Source organism: Vidua macroura, chromosome 3, assembly GCF_024509145.1.
Source record: "Vidua macroura isolate BioBank_ID:100142 chromosome 3, ASM2450914v1, whole genome shotgun sequence".
Classification (NCBI taxonomy): domain Eukaryota; kingdom Metazoa; phylum Chordata; class Aves; order Passeriformes; family Viduidae; genus Vidua; species Vidua macroura.
This window is the reverse complement of record NC_071573.1, coordinates 6,570,538-6,591,133: the sequence shown is the minus strand read 5'-3', so window position 1 is coordinate 6,591,133 and position 20,596 is coordinate 6,570,538. Positions and strand designations below refer to the sequence as shown.

The following is a 20,596-nucleotide window of genomic DNA, read 5'->3' as shown; positions in this document are numbered from 1 at the left end:
TGCGTGGAGCGTGGCACTCATTTATCCGTGGCGTTTCTGACTCAATAGCAACAGTGTGCGGCACCAATACAGCTGCTGATTCTAACTTTTGCTGGGAAGTTCAACACAGGTGAAAGGCTGAAGTGATTCCTTGGAGTGGCTACCTGGAACAAAGGCTAGACAAGATTAAAAGAATAAAATTGGGTATTTATTGAAGACTTTCAATAGGTACACCTTGGGCAGTCAGAAGCCTCCAAGGGGCTACAGCCAAGATGGACAATGGTCATGAGTTTTTCAGACAGATATAAGTTTGGTCCATTTACATATCAGGGGTTAATAGTCCAATTACAGCTTCAGGTAATGAAGTCATGTACCCCCAGTTTGCTTCCCCCCCACTTACTTTTATTTATATTTTCAGGACCTGGGACAGTGAGGTGTCTTTGAGCTGCAGGCCTAGAGGAATCGTTTTGTCTGACCAAAATGTGAACACTCTATATGGAGTTTTAGAGTTATACACTAAAGCACTATAGGATTTGAAAAAGATGAAAGTTAAAATCTTAAGGCATCAGAAGCACTCAGCCCCTGCAGGCTTAAAATGGATGTAAATTTGTTTTAATGTTTAGAGACACGTGAACAGTCTGAAGAAGGAAAAATACCCCACATCATATTCAGCTACTGACTCACAAGTGGAAAAAAGGTCATACACTAGAGAGTACCTGAGTATATTTGCAGCCTAGTAAACATTTAATAGCTTAGTAGGGAGATGATACATCCAACCCTTGGCCACACCTTAGGATCACCTATCTAAACAGACTAGCAACAATAGAAAGACTGTATTTCCCAAAAAAATGAGAATAGATCATCTAGAAGTAGTTGTAAATAGAAAAAAATAACAATAATCTGAAAAATCCAAACCAAAACAAAAAACAAACTCCCAAAACTGTCCAACAAAGTTCACACTGTTTGAACTCATTTCCATCCAGTGATCTTCTGGATGGAAAATCTGGGACTAATTACTCAGACTTCCAGTTCCTCTAAAATATATCTTCCCATGAGTGACACTAATTTGTTCTGTAATTTTGTTAATATAAATATCACAGGTTCTGACTCAGCAGGTGTCTAAAAATGTCAAGCTAAGCCACAAGCCAACAGCATGACTTGATTAGAGCAAGGAAAGCAAAGGCTACTCTCAAAGAGCAGCAAATTTACATCAGTGAAATCAACACACTGAATGAGTCTGCTGAAGTCCACGTTTGTAAAGGATACATTTCTGAACACCCCTCACAAGCATTTTCCAAACTATGGCCAACAGGAAAAATTCTGACACCCTGAAATTGTGCAGAAGTCCAACTGAATTTAATGGAAAATACATTGGAAACTGATAAAGCAACAAGTCCTCAAAGTCCATCTCGGGTAGAAAAGTAGCCTTTTCTTATCTTACACTGTTCATATTTCCATCAATACTCACCTTTTCTGTTATGCAGGAAAGACCTACACACTGAAAATCAATGTACAGTGTATGACAAAAGCAAACAGACAGATCTATCCAAATCCCAATATTCAACAGTCAAGCTAACACCCCAGATTAACAGAATGAAATACCAAAGCATTGATGAGATTTATTGCCAAAGGAAAAAAATAGCCTTCTAAAGAGCTGAGAGGCAAGATACAGGGTTGTGTCCCTGTAAATGCTAAGTGAAATGCTAAGAAGAGTTTTCATTTTCAGCTCATGGAAAAGACTGGCAAAGCCATTTCTTTTTAGCATTTACAAAGTTAGGTCAGTAAGTTAGACAGACTTCCAGGCTTCCTCTGAAATTGGTAAAGAGGTTGAGTCTCCAATCCTAGATGTGACCAAGCCTCCCTCTGATGTATATCTGGTTGCGTTTTTGAGAAAATTAGACCATTAGACTAAACTAAATGCCAACATTTTACAAAGCTTAAATTGGGAGAGATGAATCTAACTATGAGCAACCAAACTGCTGTCCACAAGAAAACCATGGGGGAAATGGAAAAAGCTGAAGAATATCAAAACTTATGTTACATTAAGCAATGATCAAACATCAAATCAAAGAGCAGACAGTGGTGAATGCATTTTGAAATATAATCTCAAAATATACAGTTGCAGCCCCTTCTGAACAGCCTTTATCTGTGCTTAACAAATCCAAGATTGCTTCTTTTCCCCTCAACACCTGCACTTTGCAATTAATGTAGTAAACAAAGCATGTTGGTGATGTGCTCTCAGCTTTCAAATGAAGTCCTGGTGCAGATATACAAGCTGATTCAAAAATTTAACCAGAGAAATACAGAAGTTTGTTTGTGGCCCAATAGGCCCTGCTCCAAACTGGGCCCAGACAAATGAGACTAAAAATTGACCCAATGAGAATTATCCCACTATTCACCATGCAGAATTCCTGTCCTAAAAATATACTTTCACTTCTAGCCATATAAACTTCAGAACCAGAGTAATTCCTGTAAGAGGAATAACTGTATGCTTTGACATGTAACTAGTGAGAAGCCAGAACAGAATGCAGAAACATTGAATTCAGCAGTCCAGTAAAGCTGTAAAATGTAAGATGTAAAAATAAAGATACTACATTTTCAAGGAATACATGTGGGAGATTAGGTTTAATCATACTGGGCAGTACTTGTAAGAACAATCCTGGTGATAGCTTTGCTCATGTGAATGAACATGTTCAATTTTTGACTATTTGAAATTTTAAGAGAAAATCCATCTCCAGAGCTACTAGTTTATGGACTTGCAGAACAATCTCACCAACCTCAATACGGAGGATCTGCTCCAGTGCCTGCTGAAGTAATTTGGATTGTTTCCACTGACTTCAGCAAACCCTGCAGCAAATCTCATTTATGAAAAGCTATTTTGGGTGCCTCAACCCCTGGGTCTCTCTTTGTCTTTATTATCCCTCAGAAAAGACCCCAGGAACTAAAGTGAAACATAATGTAAAGCTCACTATGTAAACAACCAAAGTAAAATGAAGCATAGCAGAAAACCCAGTGCAGGCGAAGGAATGATCTTCAGAGACTGTCACCCTTCCATACAGATACAATGCACCTTCTGAGACTGGTGCATCCCAAAGGAATCCTTTGGGCAGGTGAGGATCTCTCTTACTCTGCCTTCAGCAGACATCAGACACTTCAGAACTCTGTGCCTGCTTTGTTGAATGCACATATGCTAGTGAATTATTTTTCCTTTATTGTAAATATGGTACCGACATTTTCAAGCAACTACTGTGAAACAATGTTGATGGCAGTGCCTTTCTGAGAGTTAAAGGAAAAAGCCAAATTCCAACACAAAACTGTTTGGAGAAGAATGCTTTGTGAGAAAAACTTAATTTCTACTATTATAATCTAGGTCTGTGATACCCTTGCATAGTACCCTCCATACCTCATGTATAGAGTAAGGAGTGTTGTGCTGAGGCTTGTTAATAACATAATCAGCACAGGATTAACAGCAATCTTTATTCTCTGCACCATCCTTTTTCTATACTGTCTCAAAGACAGCTTGGAATTTAACAGGCCCTTTCTCTTGACAGATGTAAGTCTAAAAAGACTTAGTAAGAATCCAGGTGGGTTTTTTTCATATAAATATGGGGTTCTGCAACAACAAAAAAAAAAAACAACCAAAAAAAAAAAAAAACAAACAAACAAAAAAAAAAAAAAAAAAAAAAAACACACAAAAAAACCCAACACCACCAAACGCCCCCCCTTTTTTTTTAATAAAAAAAAGGAGAGGAAGAAAGAAAAGAAGGAAAAAGCAAAGCCAGCAGGTCCAAATCTGACACAAGGGATCCTGATTCCACTTACTACAAAACCTAAGGACAGGTTTAAGTTTCCTCACTTTACTTATAAGGAAAAAGTAAAGTTCACCATCTCAGCCATCTCTCACACTTTCTATTTTTCTAATACTCTCACAGAGACTTCCATCTTTAGTCAGGTATCCCTGTGGTAAATTTCTTTAAACTGTGGTGGAATGATGTTCCAGATTCTGGGGGACCCCTTTGTCAGAGGAATTCATAGGGATGTCATGCCTTTTTCGATGAAACTGAGTTGACAAAATAATAAATGACTAATGATATGATTCTTTGCTCATATGAGAAACGCTGTTTTACCAAAAACTATTTTTCAGGAACCCTGTAACAAAATATATGTGTGACAGCATTTATCTCCTTCCTGTCTGAGCAAGCCAGTTGTTGTTCCTTGACAAAAAATAAATGCTTCTCCTGCTCACAAAATATTTTCCCACAGCTTTATTCTGTGGCACTTAGATTTATATTTAATACAGGAGCTGTTGCCATTCAGCTGCAAAATGTCTTAACACCAATAAAATTTATTTCTGTTCTCTGAGAGACTCAAAAGTTTAATAAAAATCAACCAACCACCCAAATGCTTTCTGAATTACTCCTCTTGAAATGTTCTGAATTCAAATAGTGCACAATTCCAAGCCTGCTTGTGACCTCCTAAGGCAAGTGAGAATCGCCACGAGGATGAGTGCCAGGAATTTGCAGCCACCACCCTTTTGCCTTTTCAGTGCTTCCAGAAGTACAAGTATACTGTTAATTCCTTTTATAAAAAGAGTACATACCATTCTTTTGCCAAAATCCTGGCATGGGCTGTGAATAGAGCTTCCTTTTAGTGGGATCATCCCTTTGGGACTGTTATCAGCCTTCCGCTTGTAGAATTCAATTCCATCTTCTAAAAGCACAACCCACATTGGCTTCCAGGTATTAAACATGCTGCCCTGCATCAATAAGTCACATATTATGTTCAATGAAGCACTCTTCATGTGATATGCGAGGAAGACGTGAGCTTCCAGGGAGTGTCTGACTGATGCTAAAATAACTACAGTTTGTGTTTCAAGGGGAACATGCCACCACCTCACCCATCTACTATGCAGTTAAACATTGTTGTTATTTTTCTGACCACCATTTATTTCCCCTTGTAGATGCTCTGCCAGTGAAAGCCACTGTGGATTTAAATAAAAGTCAAGGCTTTATCCTAGGGCTATACTACAAAAGACTCTGAAGCAGAGTCTTCCCAAAGACTGGATGTGCCTGTGGCCCCACACACTGTCTGGAGGTCAAGGTGATGTGACCTCTTTAATCTCACTATTCTTCCTTGATGTTTAACCCAATTAAGTGCCACTGAGTAGGGTGTGGCTATTTCCTGTTACCTCTTTGCCAAGATTCCACAGTATGTTTCCCTACATCTTCTCAACTTGTTCAGAGTTAGTTTTCTCTTCCACTCAGTCCAAAACTACCCCACTTACCTTCTTAACCAAGTATCCCTCCCTTATGCGCATCGGCTCTCGCTCCATGGCTTGGGCAATCCTGCTCTTGGCTCTGTCAGTGCTGGCTGTTGAGTTCCTCTGGCAGCAAAGGCTGTGGGATGGTGTTTTTACAGTACAGCTGTGTCATTTCACAAGTTCCTCTCAATGCTAATCGCAAGCCCATTTCCTCTTACAGAGTGAGAGATAGGGAAATGCAGAAGTACATGTGTATTTATAGTCTGTCTCTGACAGCACAGACAACAGCCTGACAAAACCCTCCATCGTATCAAATACAGCCAGCCTTGATGACAGGGTCCTGGGAAGTTAAATAAGCACTTCAGTGCTCAGCCACAAGAAACTGGGCCTGCTCTACAAATACATAAGCTCTACCAAAACAACACAAAGGGCGTGGTGCTGCTGCCTGGCGTGTGCCAAATGATTTCAGAGACAGGTTTCCAACGCATCAGTGCTTTCACTTCACCCTGCCTTCCAAACCTGGCTCCCTGAGGGCAAGCACGTGGAGTCTGGCAGGAAGGTGGAGGACCCTCACCCGGTATACGAGGATGCGCCCTCTGCTGACATAAGAAATTTGTTTATCAGGATTTGGATTTTGATGCTGAGGCCTCCCAAAGACATCAGCTATCAAATAGGTACAAATGGATTAGACCCGTGCATTACATAAAGCACTGACCACAAAATGCTTTCTACAAGCATCTTTTACTTGCTGCAAAGTTTATTTGGCTTTATTTGGGAAAAAAACAAGGCAAACCCATAGTTTTTAAATAAATACCAGTCACAATCCCTCTTCCCCATATAGAAGAAAGTGGGGGTATATAGCAAGCAGTAAAAGGCTGCTTCATGGTGTCTTGAAGCACAAGATTCATGGTGTTCTTCCAAGCACAAGATTCCAGGTCACTTTTGCATCTAAGCTCATTCAGATAAGTGTTGATTGAGCCCAGGGTGACTCCATCTGTCACCTCTGCCAAGTGTAGAGATCCCTAAAAAGGGACTTCTTTCACAGACAGAAATTCCTGTTCTCCATATGACTCTCGTGTGTCAGCCTTCTCTGAAGGAAGTCTTACTCAGAAGTCTGACAAGAACTGGGATAAAGGACCAGAGGGGTAGCAGAACCTCACAGACCTTTCCTGTACATTCCTCACTGATGCCTATTTAGTGGTATTCCCACAGAAGAGACTCCACTCCTTCCTTGGTTATCTGTGTCAATGCTTCACTATCTCAATTGCTGGGTGTTTCTCCTCACTATCTGAATGGAGAATTTCCTTTTCCAGGTCTTTCTCAATGAGTTGCTGCTCAAATGACACATGCAGTCTCTCTGCAGGCAGAGCAGCTGTCTATACCACCTGTTTCAGGTTAAACACTTTAACCTGAAACATTCTGGTTATGTCATGGTGCATTCTGTCCAAAGCATACCTTTTTGTGATGATTTAATCTATCACTATGTTGTTTGGGGTTTCTAAAACATGCAGTCCCAGTACATTGTTCTTTGCTCATGTAAGTCAAACTGTTGTAAGGATCTTATTGCTATTAGAGGCACTAGTTGCTGATGAAGCCAATCATCCATCAGTTTGCAAATGAAAGACTCCATGTATTCTCTGGCTGTGAAGCATACTTGAATTCAACAAATAGATTTTAAAATTATTAGAGACAGAAACTCAAACAGACCTAATAAAATTTCATGGCTCTTGGAACTAAAAGTACAAGTTTACCACTAAAAAGTGATCAAAAACCTTGTCTAACATTTACAGTAGAAAATTTGCCTACCAGGTCCAGGACTTGGAATGAACAGAAGATGCTCTGGATTCCCAGAGCAGAGATGATCTAACTGGATTTCTGAGTTATATTTCTGTGAAGGTTCTCTTCATCCCCCATAAGTCTTAAAAGGATGTTTGATCGACTGAGTAGCTTGTAGAATCCTCCTGTATAATGTCTTTTTTGGTCGCTAATTCTTTCTGCTTTAAGAAGGTGAATTGTTTCCTTCTCTTCCCTTTCATTTCTGTGGTTCTATCTCCAGGAAAAGATACTTTGTTTTCCTTTTCTCCAATTAGATAAACCAAAAATACCAGTCACAGACAACAGTAACTCTCCAAGTGTAATTTGGAAGCCAAATTATCGGTTTATTATCTGCCTTGAGGACATAATGCTTCAGAGCTTGGAGCTATGATTAAAGACTGAGAACAGAATCACAGTTAGCTCTTCCTTCTGTCTCTACTTTGCTTCCCCCACCTCAGGTCTGAGGAAAGGAAGCCCCATCCCCAGCTGGAAGGCCTTGTGTGGAGCAAAGACAAAAGGACCTGCCAGTATTTCCCTCCCTGCAGGCATCCTTTGTGCAGTTTTCCTGCTCACCTGCTCCTGCTGACTCAGTGTTTGTGCTGAATCAGGATGACAGGGCCCTGCACAATAAATTGATGATATGAGAAGACCAGGGATGGGTACTCCTCAATAGAATAACTATATATCCCTAAACTAAAAAGCGGTTTAATGAAAACAGAAAAGGATCAATTCACAATTCACAAAAGCTCCTTTTTCTCACTTACCTACATAAAAAGCCTTTGGAGGTATGAAATGTAAATCTAAACACAGTGACACCTAGCCAAAGGCTCCAGAATTTACCATTACTACTTATTCTACTCAGTCAAAACACTAAATAACTTCCATCTAATGTTAGCTGAAGGCAACCACTTTTGTAACACTTCCCTATATTGTTTCTATTTCAGCTTCAATGCTCAGCTGGTCCTTTTGCTGTTCTACTTTACAAGTCTGGTACAATCCTGTTCTTTAACGCTGAGGTTTGGTTTCATTTACCACACACCACTGCAGGGAAATCAGCACTTCATCCCCCCCAACCCAGACAGAAACCTGCTGATGTAGCTGAATCATTCATGTGAGGCAAAATGGTCCTTCAACACACAGTAGCTGTGGCAGGTGCAAGGGAGTGTGGACTGTGGATGTGGTCTTCTTTGTCCAGCCACTCCTAAAGAGCAGCACCAGGTATAAGAGAGAGGAAAAGCTGCATTTCTTTTACCTCTCCACAAAGGGGAGGAAGAGCTTTGTCAGAAAGAGAAGATAACCTGCAATGTGGAAGTCTGCTATAACTTACTACGTCCTCTCCATTTCTGTCTCAAGTAGGTAAAGGTGCATGATGTCAGATGAGCAGAATTTGTCACAGTATCAAAATCTGCAGCAGAACTGAATATGTTAGCTCAGTTCACTGTTGTTGTACAGGAGAACTTACTGCTGTATTTCTTCAGAAAATTCTGCTTTATTTCTGCTACTTCAGAATATGAGTTCCTGCAAGCACTGAACAAAACCACATTTATCTAAGCAAGAGATCTACCTGAGGGACTAAGAAGTGTTTATACCAAAAATTGGAACTATACAGCAGCTGAAAGGAAGGAAAAATTCTCAGTTACACCTGCTCCATTGCTCCACAAGCCCTTGCAGGGACAGTTCTAACATGTTCCACCTAATCTACAGCAAAACACATGACCTCTCCATAAATATATGTCACTACAGCAAATCAAGCTGCACTTGCAGGGGAAATTATAACAAATGTTATAAGTTCAAAATTATTGTCTGTATGGGAAAGATGATGCACTCAAGTGATTTTCAAACAAGATAAAGACTGTCCAGCTGATATTTCAGTAAAAAACCACTTCTCATTCTGAACAGAGGCACAGGGCTTGAAAGAATCAAAGTTTTAAATTGAGAGCTGGCAGGTGCAAGCCTTAGCACAATTCCCTACATACAGAATCACACATATGGCTATTTTTAGAGCATGAGAGATTGTGGCTTTGCATATCCTTCTTGAAAAGAAACCCCAAACCACAACATTTCCAAATTTAGCACTGTGTTAAGAAATTAATCAAAGAGGGGCAAGCATAAAAATGCTAATACAAGTATCACATGTCACTTTGGAATCTAAATGCTGTGGTTTGGCCATCTTAAATGAACCATCTTGCTCTTCCTCAAGGTACATTTTACATATTAAATGATTGTTGAGCTTTGCAGCAGGATTAATGCATTAATGAGAAGGTCTGCACAAATGTTAATACTTGAAAGCTTATGCAGTTGACACATATTATCATGCCTAGAGAGATCATATGGAGTAGGTGCAATCCAGAGACCAAACACATCTCTCCAGAATGTCTTCTAGATAATTTAGACCTGCATAAAGCATAGGCCCTGGTTCATCTGCATGTTATCAAGCTAAGAGCTTGCAGGATGTGTGAGACTTTCATAGTCTTAGGAAGAAAAAGGGGTATAGAACTGCTGGGTACAACTCACTCACCACTCCCTTCGAAAGCACTGAGGCATTTGCCAGGGCACAGGTGAGTGCTCCAATCTTCCTACCCCAAGGGCAGGGAATTAGCTTAATGTACCTTGCTGACTCCACACAACGGACTGGGAAGCTTCAGCTGCCAGGGGAATGAAAAGTAGGTTTGAAGGATTGAAAAAAACCAAAGCAAAACACAGACACACACACACCAAAAAACCAACCAAACAAACCCCCCAAAACAAACAAACAAACAAAAACCAGAAAAACTGTCTTGCAGTTTAGAAAGACATTAAATATTGTAGCCCCACCCCTCAAATGTAGGTGTAGAGAATGGAGGAATTGAGGCAACTTTATCTTTTTGTTCCCAGAAGCAAATTGCTGCTGTGGCTTAGGAGAAATAGGACTTTGTCCTAAGTCTATGACGATTTATTTAGATTTTAATCTTGTAAATGTCAGCATGTTTACTGTGCTTGTGGAAAAACCACACCAACTATTCTTCCTTCAGGTATTTTGCTCTCTACAGAATATCAAGTGATTTACATCAGGTAATGTAGCAGCCTGAGATCTGGGACCCATAGAAAATCCCCATGGGAAGTGGAAGGGCCTGGTTTTTCTAGCCAGGGCCTATCCCACAGCATCAAACACCTCCATCCTTGGGCTGAGGTCAAGCCAGGTACTCAACATGCAGGGCAAGGTCAAGGGCATCCATGGCTGGAGATGTCTGTGGAGGAGCTGGAGAACAGCCGTCATAAGTGTAATTCAGGAAGGGCATGGAAACTAAAACTAAACTAAAACTAAACCATGGGCAGCCCCAGGTGATGCTGGTCAGGGCCATTAAGGTGGGCAGCAACAAAACTAATCTCCCAGAAGGACTTAGCAAAGGCAAGCCCTTCCCTTGATCTATACTGGTAAAGGACATCTGATAGGATCAGATAAGTAAATGCATTAACAAGTGAAATTATTAGATCAATCAAAAGAAGTTCATTGCCTAAATTAAGAATTTCTTCTTCATAAATAAATGTGCTACTCTCACCATGTTACATTTGCATATGGTAAGACAGTTACTATACATACACATTCCATAATATGATGCTTTTTTATTTATCCCTCACGTTTGTCCAGTACTGGTCAGGAACAAAGTCCCAGTCTGAGCTGTGTCCATAGAAAGATAATCATTCAGGCAGAAATAATGAGGGAAAAAAAGCCTTGTTATAGATCTGACCTCTCATGTACTTCGGAAGCTAATTGAAATCAATGTCTTCAGCTACACACAATTTACTACAACATGATATGTCTGGCCCATGAAGCAAGTAAATCTGATCCCTGGCAATGGCCATTACTCTTCACACACCACTTTAAGTGGTAGTATCAGATTCCCCACAGGTCAGGCCTCTGTGATTTCATACGGAGTTACATTTAAACTTACAGAAAGGGCATTTACTGCCAGCAGAACTTCCAACAAGCCACAAAATGCAGCAGTTTCTGCAGAATGCAATGCAAAGTGAGATTCCTCTTGCAGTGATGAAAAGACATAAGGAGAAATGCACTGGGAGTGGGTGTTGTTTGGTTGGTTTTGTTTTGTTTGTTTAGTAATTTTGCAGATACACAGTTCTGAGAGGCAGGGATCATATCCTGCCCATATGTTTGTGGGAACCTGAATGGCTGAACACATTATGAAGCCTGTGTCTAGCTGGACCCTAAGCAAGGGATATTCAGTAGGATTTGAGGGGTTTGTTTTTTTTTTTTTCAGCAGAATGTATTATTTTGCTTAAAATTCATAATAAAATTAAATCACTGAATAACTTTCATGCATAAGAAAATGCAGCTGGGCAATGCTGTATCTACAATTTGGCTTAGTTTACATTACAGCATCATATGTACATCCCAGCCTTAGAGAAATAAAGAACAGGTTAGGCCCAGTGCAACATGGACCTATGAAATTCTCCTAACAAAACCATTAACTCTGCCATAATGTCCAAGCAAAAAATATATTTGTGGCCCAAAGCTTGTGTCAGACATAAGAGTGCTACAGTTTTAACAGCAAACAAGAACAAATAAAAAAGAATGGAAAAGAGGCACAAACCTGCCTGGGTTAAAAGTAATCTCTGTTAGATTGGAATGAGACAGGCTGAGAGTTGAATTATGGCAAATTGTTCAGTTTCAAAGATCTTTGTTCTTGAACAAAGAGCACCAGCCATATGTAAAGAGTAGTATTAGACTTCAAAACGAGAGATTCTGATCTTATAGTGCGGTTACAGTGTAGGAGGTTTTTTCAGTTTAAATAAGAGGATTGCAATGAAGTGATTAAAATAATCCCAAGAGAAACCTTGGCCTGCTGATGTTGACTGTTGACCTCAGGGAGCAAGACAGTGACCCTCAGTCCAGGCGTGGTGACTCAACAAAACCTTTTGCTGCACGGAGAGAGAGAAGAACCAGAAAACCTCTTTGCTGCCTGCCCTCCCCTCCGTGCCACCACACCGATGTTTCAGCCCACCCCGGAGGGCTCGATCAACCCTCGGGAGGTTGAACCTCTCCCGGGTGGGAGATCAGAGGGTCATTTGGGGGGGTTCCCCCCAGATAAGGGGTAGGCAGGTGCTTTGGGGGGCTCCCGCCAGGTGAGGGGTCGGGGGGGATTTGCGGGGCTCCCCCAGGTGAGGGAATCAGGGAGGATTTGTGGGGCTCCCCCCAGGTGAGGGGTCAGGGGTAGTTTGGAGGGGCTCCCCCCAGGTGAGGGGTCGGGGGGGATTTGTGGGGCTCCCCCCAGGTGAGGGGTCAGGGGTAGTTTGGAGGGGCTTCCCCCATGTGAGGGGTCGGGGGGGATTTGCGGGGCTCCCCCAGGTGAGGGGTCGGGGCGGATTTGCGGGGCTCCCCCAGGTGAGGGGTCAGGGGTAGTTTGGAGGGGCTCCCCCCAGGTGAGGGGTCAGGGGTAGTTTGGAGGGGCTCCCCCCAGGTGAGGGGTCGGGGAGGATTTGTGGGGCTCCCCCCAAGTGAGGGGTCGGGGGTGGTTTGGGTGCTCCCCCCATGTGAGGGGTCGGGGGGGATTTGTGGGGCTCCCCCCAGGTGAGGGGTCAGGGGTAGTTTGGAGGGGCTCCCCCCAGGTGAGGGATCGGGGAGGATTTTCGGGGGCTCCCCCCATGTGAGGGGTCGGGGGGGATTTGCGGGGCTCCCCCATGTGAGGGGTCAGGGGGGATTTGCGGGGCTCCCCCGGCCGGGACCCGCGGAGGAGCCCGCGGGGCGCTCCCTGCCCGTGCCGCTGTCCGCGCCCGTGGTGCTGAACGGCGGAGCCCGGCCCGGGCCCCTCTCGTTTCCTCCGGGAGAACCGCGGGATTAAGGCTGCAGTAATCGGGGCCGGATTAACTCCCTGGAAACCGGCTGCAATCTGAGCAGCTGCAAATGTCCCCCAAACCGGGATATGGGGCGGGGTGATGAAGTGGAGGCGGGGGGGAAGAAGAGAGGGGAAAGGCATCAACCGCCCAGATGCTACGCCGCGATTAATGGGAGGGAAAATAAATAATCAAGTATCTCATCCGCTGCTTTTGGGAAGGGCTGGGCTGGCTGGGATCCGGCAGCCCCTCCTCTTCCTTCTCCCTCCTCCTCTTCCTCTCCCCCGCTCCCGGCCAGCCGCCTTTCCTCGGAGGGGGCGAGACGCGCGCAGAGCCCGCAGGCCCCTCCGGCCGCAAGCGATGGGCGACATCCCCGGCCTCGTGAAAATCAGCGTCTCCCTCAAGATCCAGCCCAACGACGGGGCCGTGTATTTCAAGGTGGACGGGCAGCGCTTCGGCCAGAACCGCACCATCAAGCTGCTGACCGGGGCCAAGTACAAGATCGAGGTGTCCCTCCGACCCGGCACCGTCCAGGCCACGTAAGTGCGGCCGTCTTCCTCGGGGCGGCTCCCCCGGCCCTCCTCTCCCTCCCCGCTGCTTTATTTTTAGACGTTTAATGTTTTTTCCTGGCAGGCTGACAGCGCAGGGCTTCCGTGATTTCTCCCTCCCCGCCCTTTTACTTCGGTGGCCCCGTTTCTGGGTCCCTCGCCAGCTGTTCCCTGTGCTCCCCCTGGCTGGCCTGGGGGGACGCCACGGGTGGGAATCGCTGCCTTCCCTCTCCCTCCCCACCTTCTCCCGGAGATTTTTCAAGCCCAGCTCCTTTTCTCCCTCCTTCCCCGCGGTTTTCGCTGGAGGAAGAAGCTCCTCCTACACAATGCCCAAGCCTCGCTGCGGCGTGGCAAAGCAGGGACGGGGACCAGATGGGGAACCAGCTCTGGGTGGAGGGGCAGCCCCGCCGAAGAGATTCGACTAACCTCTCCCTATCCATTCGAAATCAGATCCCGCCTGCCTCTCCTTTCTACTCCTTCCCTGGGTGACTGCAGAGCCCTGCCATATTTCAGGCGCCCCAATGAGTCAGCAGCACATGCAGGTCTGCTAAAATCCCTGAAGCTTTTCCCCAGCACAGAGGCTACCAGGCTGCAAACCCACGTGCTGGCTCCAAACTGCCAAGGAAGGGGGAATTCAGGGCTGTGAAAGGCTGGATCCTGTCTTTTTGTAGGACCATGGGCATCGGCGGTGTCAATGTCCCACTGGAGGAAAAATCACGGGATGCACAAGTGGCCTCTTACACAGGGATCTACGACACAGAAGGGGTGCCCCATACCAAAAGTGGGGAGAGACAACCCATCCAAGTCAACATGCAGGTACGTGGTTCTCCAAGTCTGCCATGAGAGGACGAGGGAGGCCAGCAGGGGGTTGACTCCCAGGGAGAATGTGGCGAAATATTCCAGGGCAAAGTCCGGTCGCAGCTGCTGCCTTCCTCTTTGCTTTGTGTCACTAAGGTCGCTGGCCAGAACATAGCTGGAAAATACAAATCCTGCTGCCTTCTCTCCCAAGAAAACAGCAAAGGCCAGGAGGAAGTAGAAGGTTTTCTAGAAACCTGCAAAACCCTTTGGGGTGCTGCAGCACAAAGAATTGTGAGCTGAACACCCCAGCCCTTCTATAGGACGTACTATACATATCAGGCAGCTCCCACCGAGGTTGTTGGCTAGAAATGCAATCCCTTGGCATACAGGAACCCTCTTTTGCCTGGCAGCACCATTTTTTTTTGGCACACAACATGCCCCAAGCACAAGGGGCGACTGCTCTCCCCTTCCATCTGTCACCTTCAGCATGCCTGAGGACTTGCCAGAGACTAGATGCATGCATGAGAACAACACCCCAGGCTGTCTTCTCTCTTTTCCCATATGTTTCCATTATCTGCACCCACAAACCTAAGTTCATATTTAAGTGGCTCCTCACCCCAGTCTTAAAGAGAGAGGTTCCATGGCCCCAAAAGAGAGATGACAAAAGCTCCAGCCCACAAGGCAGCAGAGCAGACATGAAGAGCAGCAGGCAGAATTCCACAGCACTCTTTGGGTGGTATGCTCGGTTTTGGCAGTTTGTTTTTTTCTTCTCCTGATTATAGCTGTGAGGGATTCCTGTTGTTTATTCCATGTCTTCTGTACCAAAAAAAGGAATCAAGGCAGTAAGCCATCTTCATCTGAAGCTCTCTTAAGAGTCTGTTCCAGCTTATACAAGCCCACCAGATTTCAGAATTTTATGATATTTGCTTACTGCACACGAGATTTCATATTGCTCTTCAGTATTTTTTTTTTTCCTGGAATCATAGTTCAGCATAGTAATCCCCTTCTGAATAAGAACTGTAACATCTCAATTTGGTGTTTCTAATAATTACAGCGTGCCTAACTTAATTTTGGAGACCACATCACATTACTATTTCATAATCTTAGGTTATTAAGACTAATATGGAGTATTACATTAATTACTTTTATATACAGCCACCTCCTTTTAACACCCAGGAAAACGAAACACAGTATTATTTCATAACAAGCTGAGCATAGCTGCTGGATGCCACTGTTGATCACTGTAGTTATATTTCACCTTGCACCAGGAGGAGAAAGGACAGCAATCCCAAAATACCATCTGCTTTGACTAAGGCATCTCTGTTTTGCTGGTCACCTTTACCCTTAAGTGCAGCACTGATGTGAACTCTGAAAATCTAGAAGTTTAACTTTTCCTTTGGAGACAACCAAGTCAAATCACGGATGAAATGTAAGGAGGGTCTGACTTTCAGCTACAAGCTCTGACCTGGTTTGTTGCAGCATCAGAATGAGTAGCCAAATATTTGCCCAAAGAGCTGCTTTTACAGATCAGATCCTGGGATATTAACCATGAAGCTAATAGGATTTTCAAGCATTAACAAGGTCCTTAATTCCTTTTAGGAACTGATCTTGATAGATAGGTTCATCAGTACAGACTTAGATACCCACAAATGATACTTTTAAGTATTAAATATAGTCAACTCAACAGGGATTTACATGTTTAACTCACCATTTAGCTGCTTAGCTAAGCAGAGCTGTAACAGATTTAGGGAACAAGCCTCAGATACCCCAGTCTGAAAACTGCTTTGGATACCTACTTCCTGAATCTTCAAAACTGAGCTTATTGCAAACAGCTTTAAATTTTCCTCTTTCCTTCAACTATGAGGAACTTCTGCCTCCACTTCCTTTTCTAGAACAGACAGAATCCCCATGCATCCTATGGTGATAAGGACACTATTTTAGGCATAAAAACTGAATTCACATTAGAAATAGATTGTGAGATCAGTCCTGCAGTCAAAACCAAGTCTGATACTGCCAATCTAGTGTCTGAATGACTTCAGGTACATTAAGATCCATAAGAACTTCTTTCCTATCTGCTTTGAAACTTTAAACAAATATTTCTTTGTGTTGCTGCTTTAACTGGCTAGTAGACATCTGTCCCATAACAGCCAGAGTTTATACATGTTAAACAGCAGTCCTGTTTCTGAATTCCAGAATCTGATTATATGTTTCTGTTACCTGATTGGGCAATCATGCACACTATCCAGAAACTGCTCAACTGTCTGGTAAATGGTCTAAACTAAGTTAGAAGCCTGCCTTTGGACCTCATTTTATTCTTGATCAGACCAGTCAAAGATTGAATAAAGAAGCTAGAACTGTATTCACAGTAATAACTATAAAATCATCTCAGCATGTAAATGCAGAGGGAGTGATTAAATAACTATTTACTACTACAGCACCAGATGATAGAGAAGAGCAGACAGGGAAATACACTTAACCTGAAGCCTGACCTGCAAAGAGCAGGGCTATTCTTCCTCCCTGGGGATGCCCATATATAAGCTCAGTGGAGTAGCCAGGATTCAACTGCAGGAGCCATGGGAATTCAGGGGAGCTTGAGGATGCAGAATGTTCATTATGCCACAGAGCTTCTGCATGGGGTAAGTGACACTGTTGAGCAGGATGGGAGCAAAGAACTCCAGATTAGAAGGCTAAGAAAATGAACTCTCTCCTCTATTTCAAATTCACCGCTCTATATAGAGAACTTCGAGAAGAGTAATTTCATTGGTCTTAAGAGTAAAAACATCCCACACCATTGGTGTGCAGTGAATGATGCACAGTAGCAGGACATATCTATAAACAATATGAATAACAAGATAGATTAGAGAATTATTTACATTCTTTCCCAACTGTTTCCCAGGCTGTCGCCTGGTTAGAAAACCTTTCTCTTTCTCTCTGACTGAGCTGAGAATACCCACAGCTAAGTGCTGGGCTGGGGGAGGCACATGGTAGTAGAAAAGCTCTGCAATTAATTTTTTCCTTCTCCTGGAAATCCACAGCAGTCAAACTACTCAGGGTAGCTCAGCAAACTGGGTCATTGAAGGAAAATTAAATTTGCTTTCTTCATCTATCTTTTTGAAATTCAGATCCTTCATACATTAATGAAATGAAATTATGCTCTTGTGTCATATCACCCTCTACAAATGTTATTAGAAATGCCTTTCCTTCCTTAGTTTCTGCACTGAGGGTGGCGGATTCTCCTCTCTGACAAGTTTTGTGGACTGTGCACAGTAATATCCAATGTGCTTAACCTTTACTGTCTTGCATTATAAGTGTAACAGGACTACTATCAAAGGTGATTGATTAAAAAAAGTTCTTAATTAAGGTTTTAATTGCTGAGAGAGATAAAGTAGCCTGTACATCTGATTCTTTCTTAGTCAAAGGAAGTGGCAGAAATATTTCAGTTACTCCTTCAAGGTAACATTTGTAACTGGAGCCAATAAAACCCCTCCACTTACAGAACACAGCAACTTCTGTTATTGTCACGGCTAAATTTAACTTACCACGGTGGGTGGAGGGAAGGTTTAAAGTAATGGCTGTTACACAGCAGCACCTTACAAACCACATCTTGAATTTCAAAAAAACAACAACAAATGTGCCCTTCTGAAAAATCTGGGTACAGAAGACTCTGCTTGTAAATCAGGAACAATTTCTCTGTAAAAGGGCTTTCATACTGATTTTGCAAGTGTGATTATAGCAGGCAGATGATCAAAGATCAGCTCCCAGGCACATGATACGAATGGAAAACAGGCAAGTGAAGAAGCTGTCATTAAAGTGAGTGATGGAAATACTGAAAGGGAAAAAGTACTGAAGAATGGTGCCATTCAGTAGCACTGAATTCACTATTTAGTATCTTCTAACAACATAACACAATCAACAAGCCATACTGGCTTAGGACCAATGGCAATACATACAAGCTTCACACCCACACTTGAGATTCTCTGCAATGTCTTAAGGCATAGGAAGTCAAATTTTCCATTACTATTAAAACTGAAATCATAATTTATGCTTGAAAGCCTCACTGATGTTTTTCTGATGTGGTACAGGTGTCTAGGAGTGGCTTAAAGAAAAAAAACAAAAACTTTATTTTACAGAACTTTTTTATTATAGCCACAGAACTTTTATTATAGCCACAGTCTAATTCACTTCAAAGTGCATGCACAGACATTTTAAAGACAATGTCTCACTACTTCGCTGTATTAGACACTTATCTGCTAAACAGACTGATTTTCTCTTTACTAGTTCCTATTACTCAGCTGCAGTATCACAGTCCAGCTAGCAGTTACAGATAGGCACACAGAAATTCTCTTGCTCAAGTCTCATTTAAAATGTGGAATAGAATCCCAGTAAAGTAGTAAGTGGTGTGCAAGAGCAGCACACTCAGTCAATACACTACAATACAAGACTCCAAAATGCAGATACATTAAAAGTTTCAGACTGAGGAGAAGAAGAATCTTCCCAATCTCAACTGCAGCCTCTAGGTATGGAATAAAGGTAAAGTGATGGTCTGCATCACTGCAGATCACAGGTACATGATCTACAGTATATACAAGCTGTTATCTTAAGAAAGATTATGGCTTTGATTCTTGTTTAGTAACAGTTGTCCATGTGGCAACTTGAATATTTTCACTCCCTCGCCTATCCCAGCTGTGAGTGCAAGAGGACAGTGCATGCAGGATCTGATCCTTCATGTATTATGTATGGCTATACGTAAAACACTTTCTGATTTTTAGAGCAGGTTTTACAGGTCTTCGATTTACTGATCTGAGGAACAATGATCCTTTTCTCAGGTGTTTTATGTTCTGCAGCTTCACAAGTGCTATTTCTCAGGATGAGAGAGAAACCAACAAAACAATCAGCTCACTAACACTGGTATTCCCTCTTCCTCACAGTTTAATGACATTGGCGTTTTTGAGACAGTCTGGCAAGTGAAATTCTACAACTACCACAAACGGGATCACTGCCAATGGGGAAACAGCTTTGGCAGCATTGAGTACGAATGCAAACCAAATGAAACACGCAGTCTCATGTGGATCAATAAAGAGACCTTCCACTGAAGAGATGGGAAACCAATACTGCTGGACAATCTCCCTAAAGAAAAATCTACCTTTTTAAACCAGCAAGAAGCCTTAACAAAGGCATACTGTAACACTGCTTTGTCCATAAGGTTCCAGCAACTACATTGTATATACAGGTGGTGCCACTAAAATATTTGCCTATTACTGTATTTTAAGTTTACCATGGCATCTGCAACATTCTTTATCAGTCACCCTGAGAATACTGAAAGGTTCATGGTAAAGGATTATCTGATAGCTTGGTAGGAAGTCATATCATAATACTGTTGTAAGTATTTGGATTATTCTGACTAGATGTAACAACTGTGAAGTGTTTTGCTTCATTGCTTAGAATTTGGATTAACATCACATTGGTGATTTCTGTATTGACATTTGTGTTTGCTCCAAAATCGGTGTGTTCCTTCAAGCATCTTGTCATACTGTCCTCCCAGTGGACACCAAAAATTAAAAATATGGTTACTTGTAGGTTTAGCTAAATGGCAGCTAATGCACTGTTGGTATTGTGCTTTCATACCAAGGGATTTGGGAACTCATTCTCCCTTTTGTTAAGTGCTGTAAGATATTCTGTGAAGTTTGCTGATTTACCAAATCTCCTAAAGAGGATTCTTTTTTGTTAAGTTGCCCAGTCTTTGAAATAGCATTACGAAATGGTATAAAACATGATGAAGGAAGAGCAATAAATCAGTTGTGTTATCCAAGACATCTAACAACATGGCTAAGACCTATCTTAAGATCATATAGTATCCTTGAGAGATACAGCAGCCATACTTAATTTATTTCCTAGAGTAAGAATTCTGATATTAAACTCCATTTTTATTTTAATGGCACATTGCTGAAATCAGTTAAATCTTAGAAATCAACATTTTCAAGCCTGACCACTGTATTCATTGACAAGATTTCTGACCAACAAGCACTCAGCAGTGTGAAGAGTGCAGATCCCAGTGCATGTTTATACATGCACTGCAGTCTTTCAAATAAAGATAAGCATGCAAGCATTTGCATAGTTATAACTCAAGGTGCTTCATAAACACTAGATCAGTGTTTAACACAAACAGACAACAGAAAACAGACATATCTTTTATTTCAGTAAAGACAGGGAAGCAAGGAAACGACTACACTTGTCCTGTCCCCAGCTTGGGTTGAAGTAAGCTGTCACTTCCTGCATATCTGTTATTCCCTTTGTGAATAATTTGTAAATTGTATATGTAAATGGTAAACATGACTTTTGATCTTTGTAATAAAGGACCTAAACAATC

At 42.6% G+C, this 20,596-nt stretch overlaps 2 protein-coding genes across 2 annotated transcripts in view; one reads left to right on the top strand and one right to left on the bottom strand.

Annotated features, from left to right (window-relative positions):
• PLEK (pleckstrin) overlaps nucleotides 1–16,734 on the bottom strand; it is a 25,333-nt gene extending 8,599 nt beyond the window's left edge. The window contains exons 1-3 of the mRNA XM_053974190.1: nucleotides 16,719–16,734; nucleotides 5,264–5,375; nucleotides 4,580–4,735 (exon numbers count right to left, since the gene is read on the bottom strand). Of these exons, the coding sequence (XP_053830165.1) occupies nucleotides 4,580–4,735; nucleotides 5,264–5,311 (204 nt within the window). The 5' untranslated portion in view covers nucleotides 5,312–5,375; nucleotides 16,719–16,734. The remainder of the gene's footprint in view (nucleotides 1–4,579; nucleotides 4,736–5,263; nucleotides 5,376–16,718) is intronic.
• On the top strand, nucleotides 13,094–20,596 carry CNRIP1 (cannabinoid receptor interacting protein 1). Its single transcript, XM_053974193.1, has 3 exons — nucleotides 13,094–13,422; nucleotides 14,103–14,247; nucleotides 19,158–20,596. The coding sequence occupies exons 1-3, from the start codon at nucleotides 13,244–13,246 to the stop codon at nucleotides 19,320–19,322; spliced, it is 489 nt and encodes a 162-aa protein (XP_053830168.1). The 5' UTR covers nucleotides 13,094–13,243; the 3' UTR covers nucleotides 19,323–20,596.

What these genes read in the sequence shown, in the direction of transcription:
- CNRIP1 (XM_053974193.1), top strand. Translation starts at nt 13,244, where the DNA reads ATGGGCGACATCCCCGGCCTCGTGAAAATCAGCGTCTCCCTCAAGATC. An exon ending in CCCGGCACCGTCCAGGCCAC is followed by an intron (nt 13,423 to 14,102) that starts GTAAGTGCGGCC and finishes GTCTTTTTGTAG; the next exon opens with GACCATGGGCATCGGCGGTG. An exon ending in CCATCCAAGTCAACATGCAG is followed by an intron (nt 14,248 to 19,157) that starts GTACGTGGTTCT and finishes TCTTCCTCACAG; the next exon opens with TTTAATGACATTGGCGTTTT.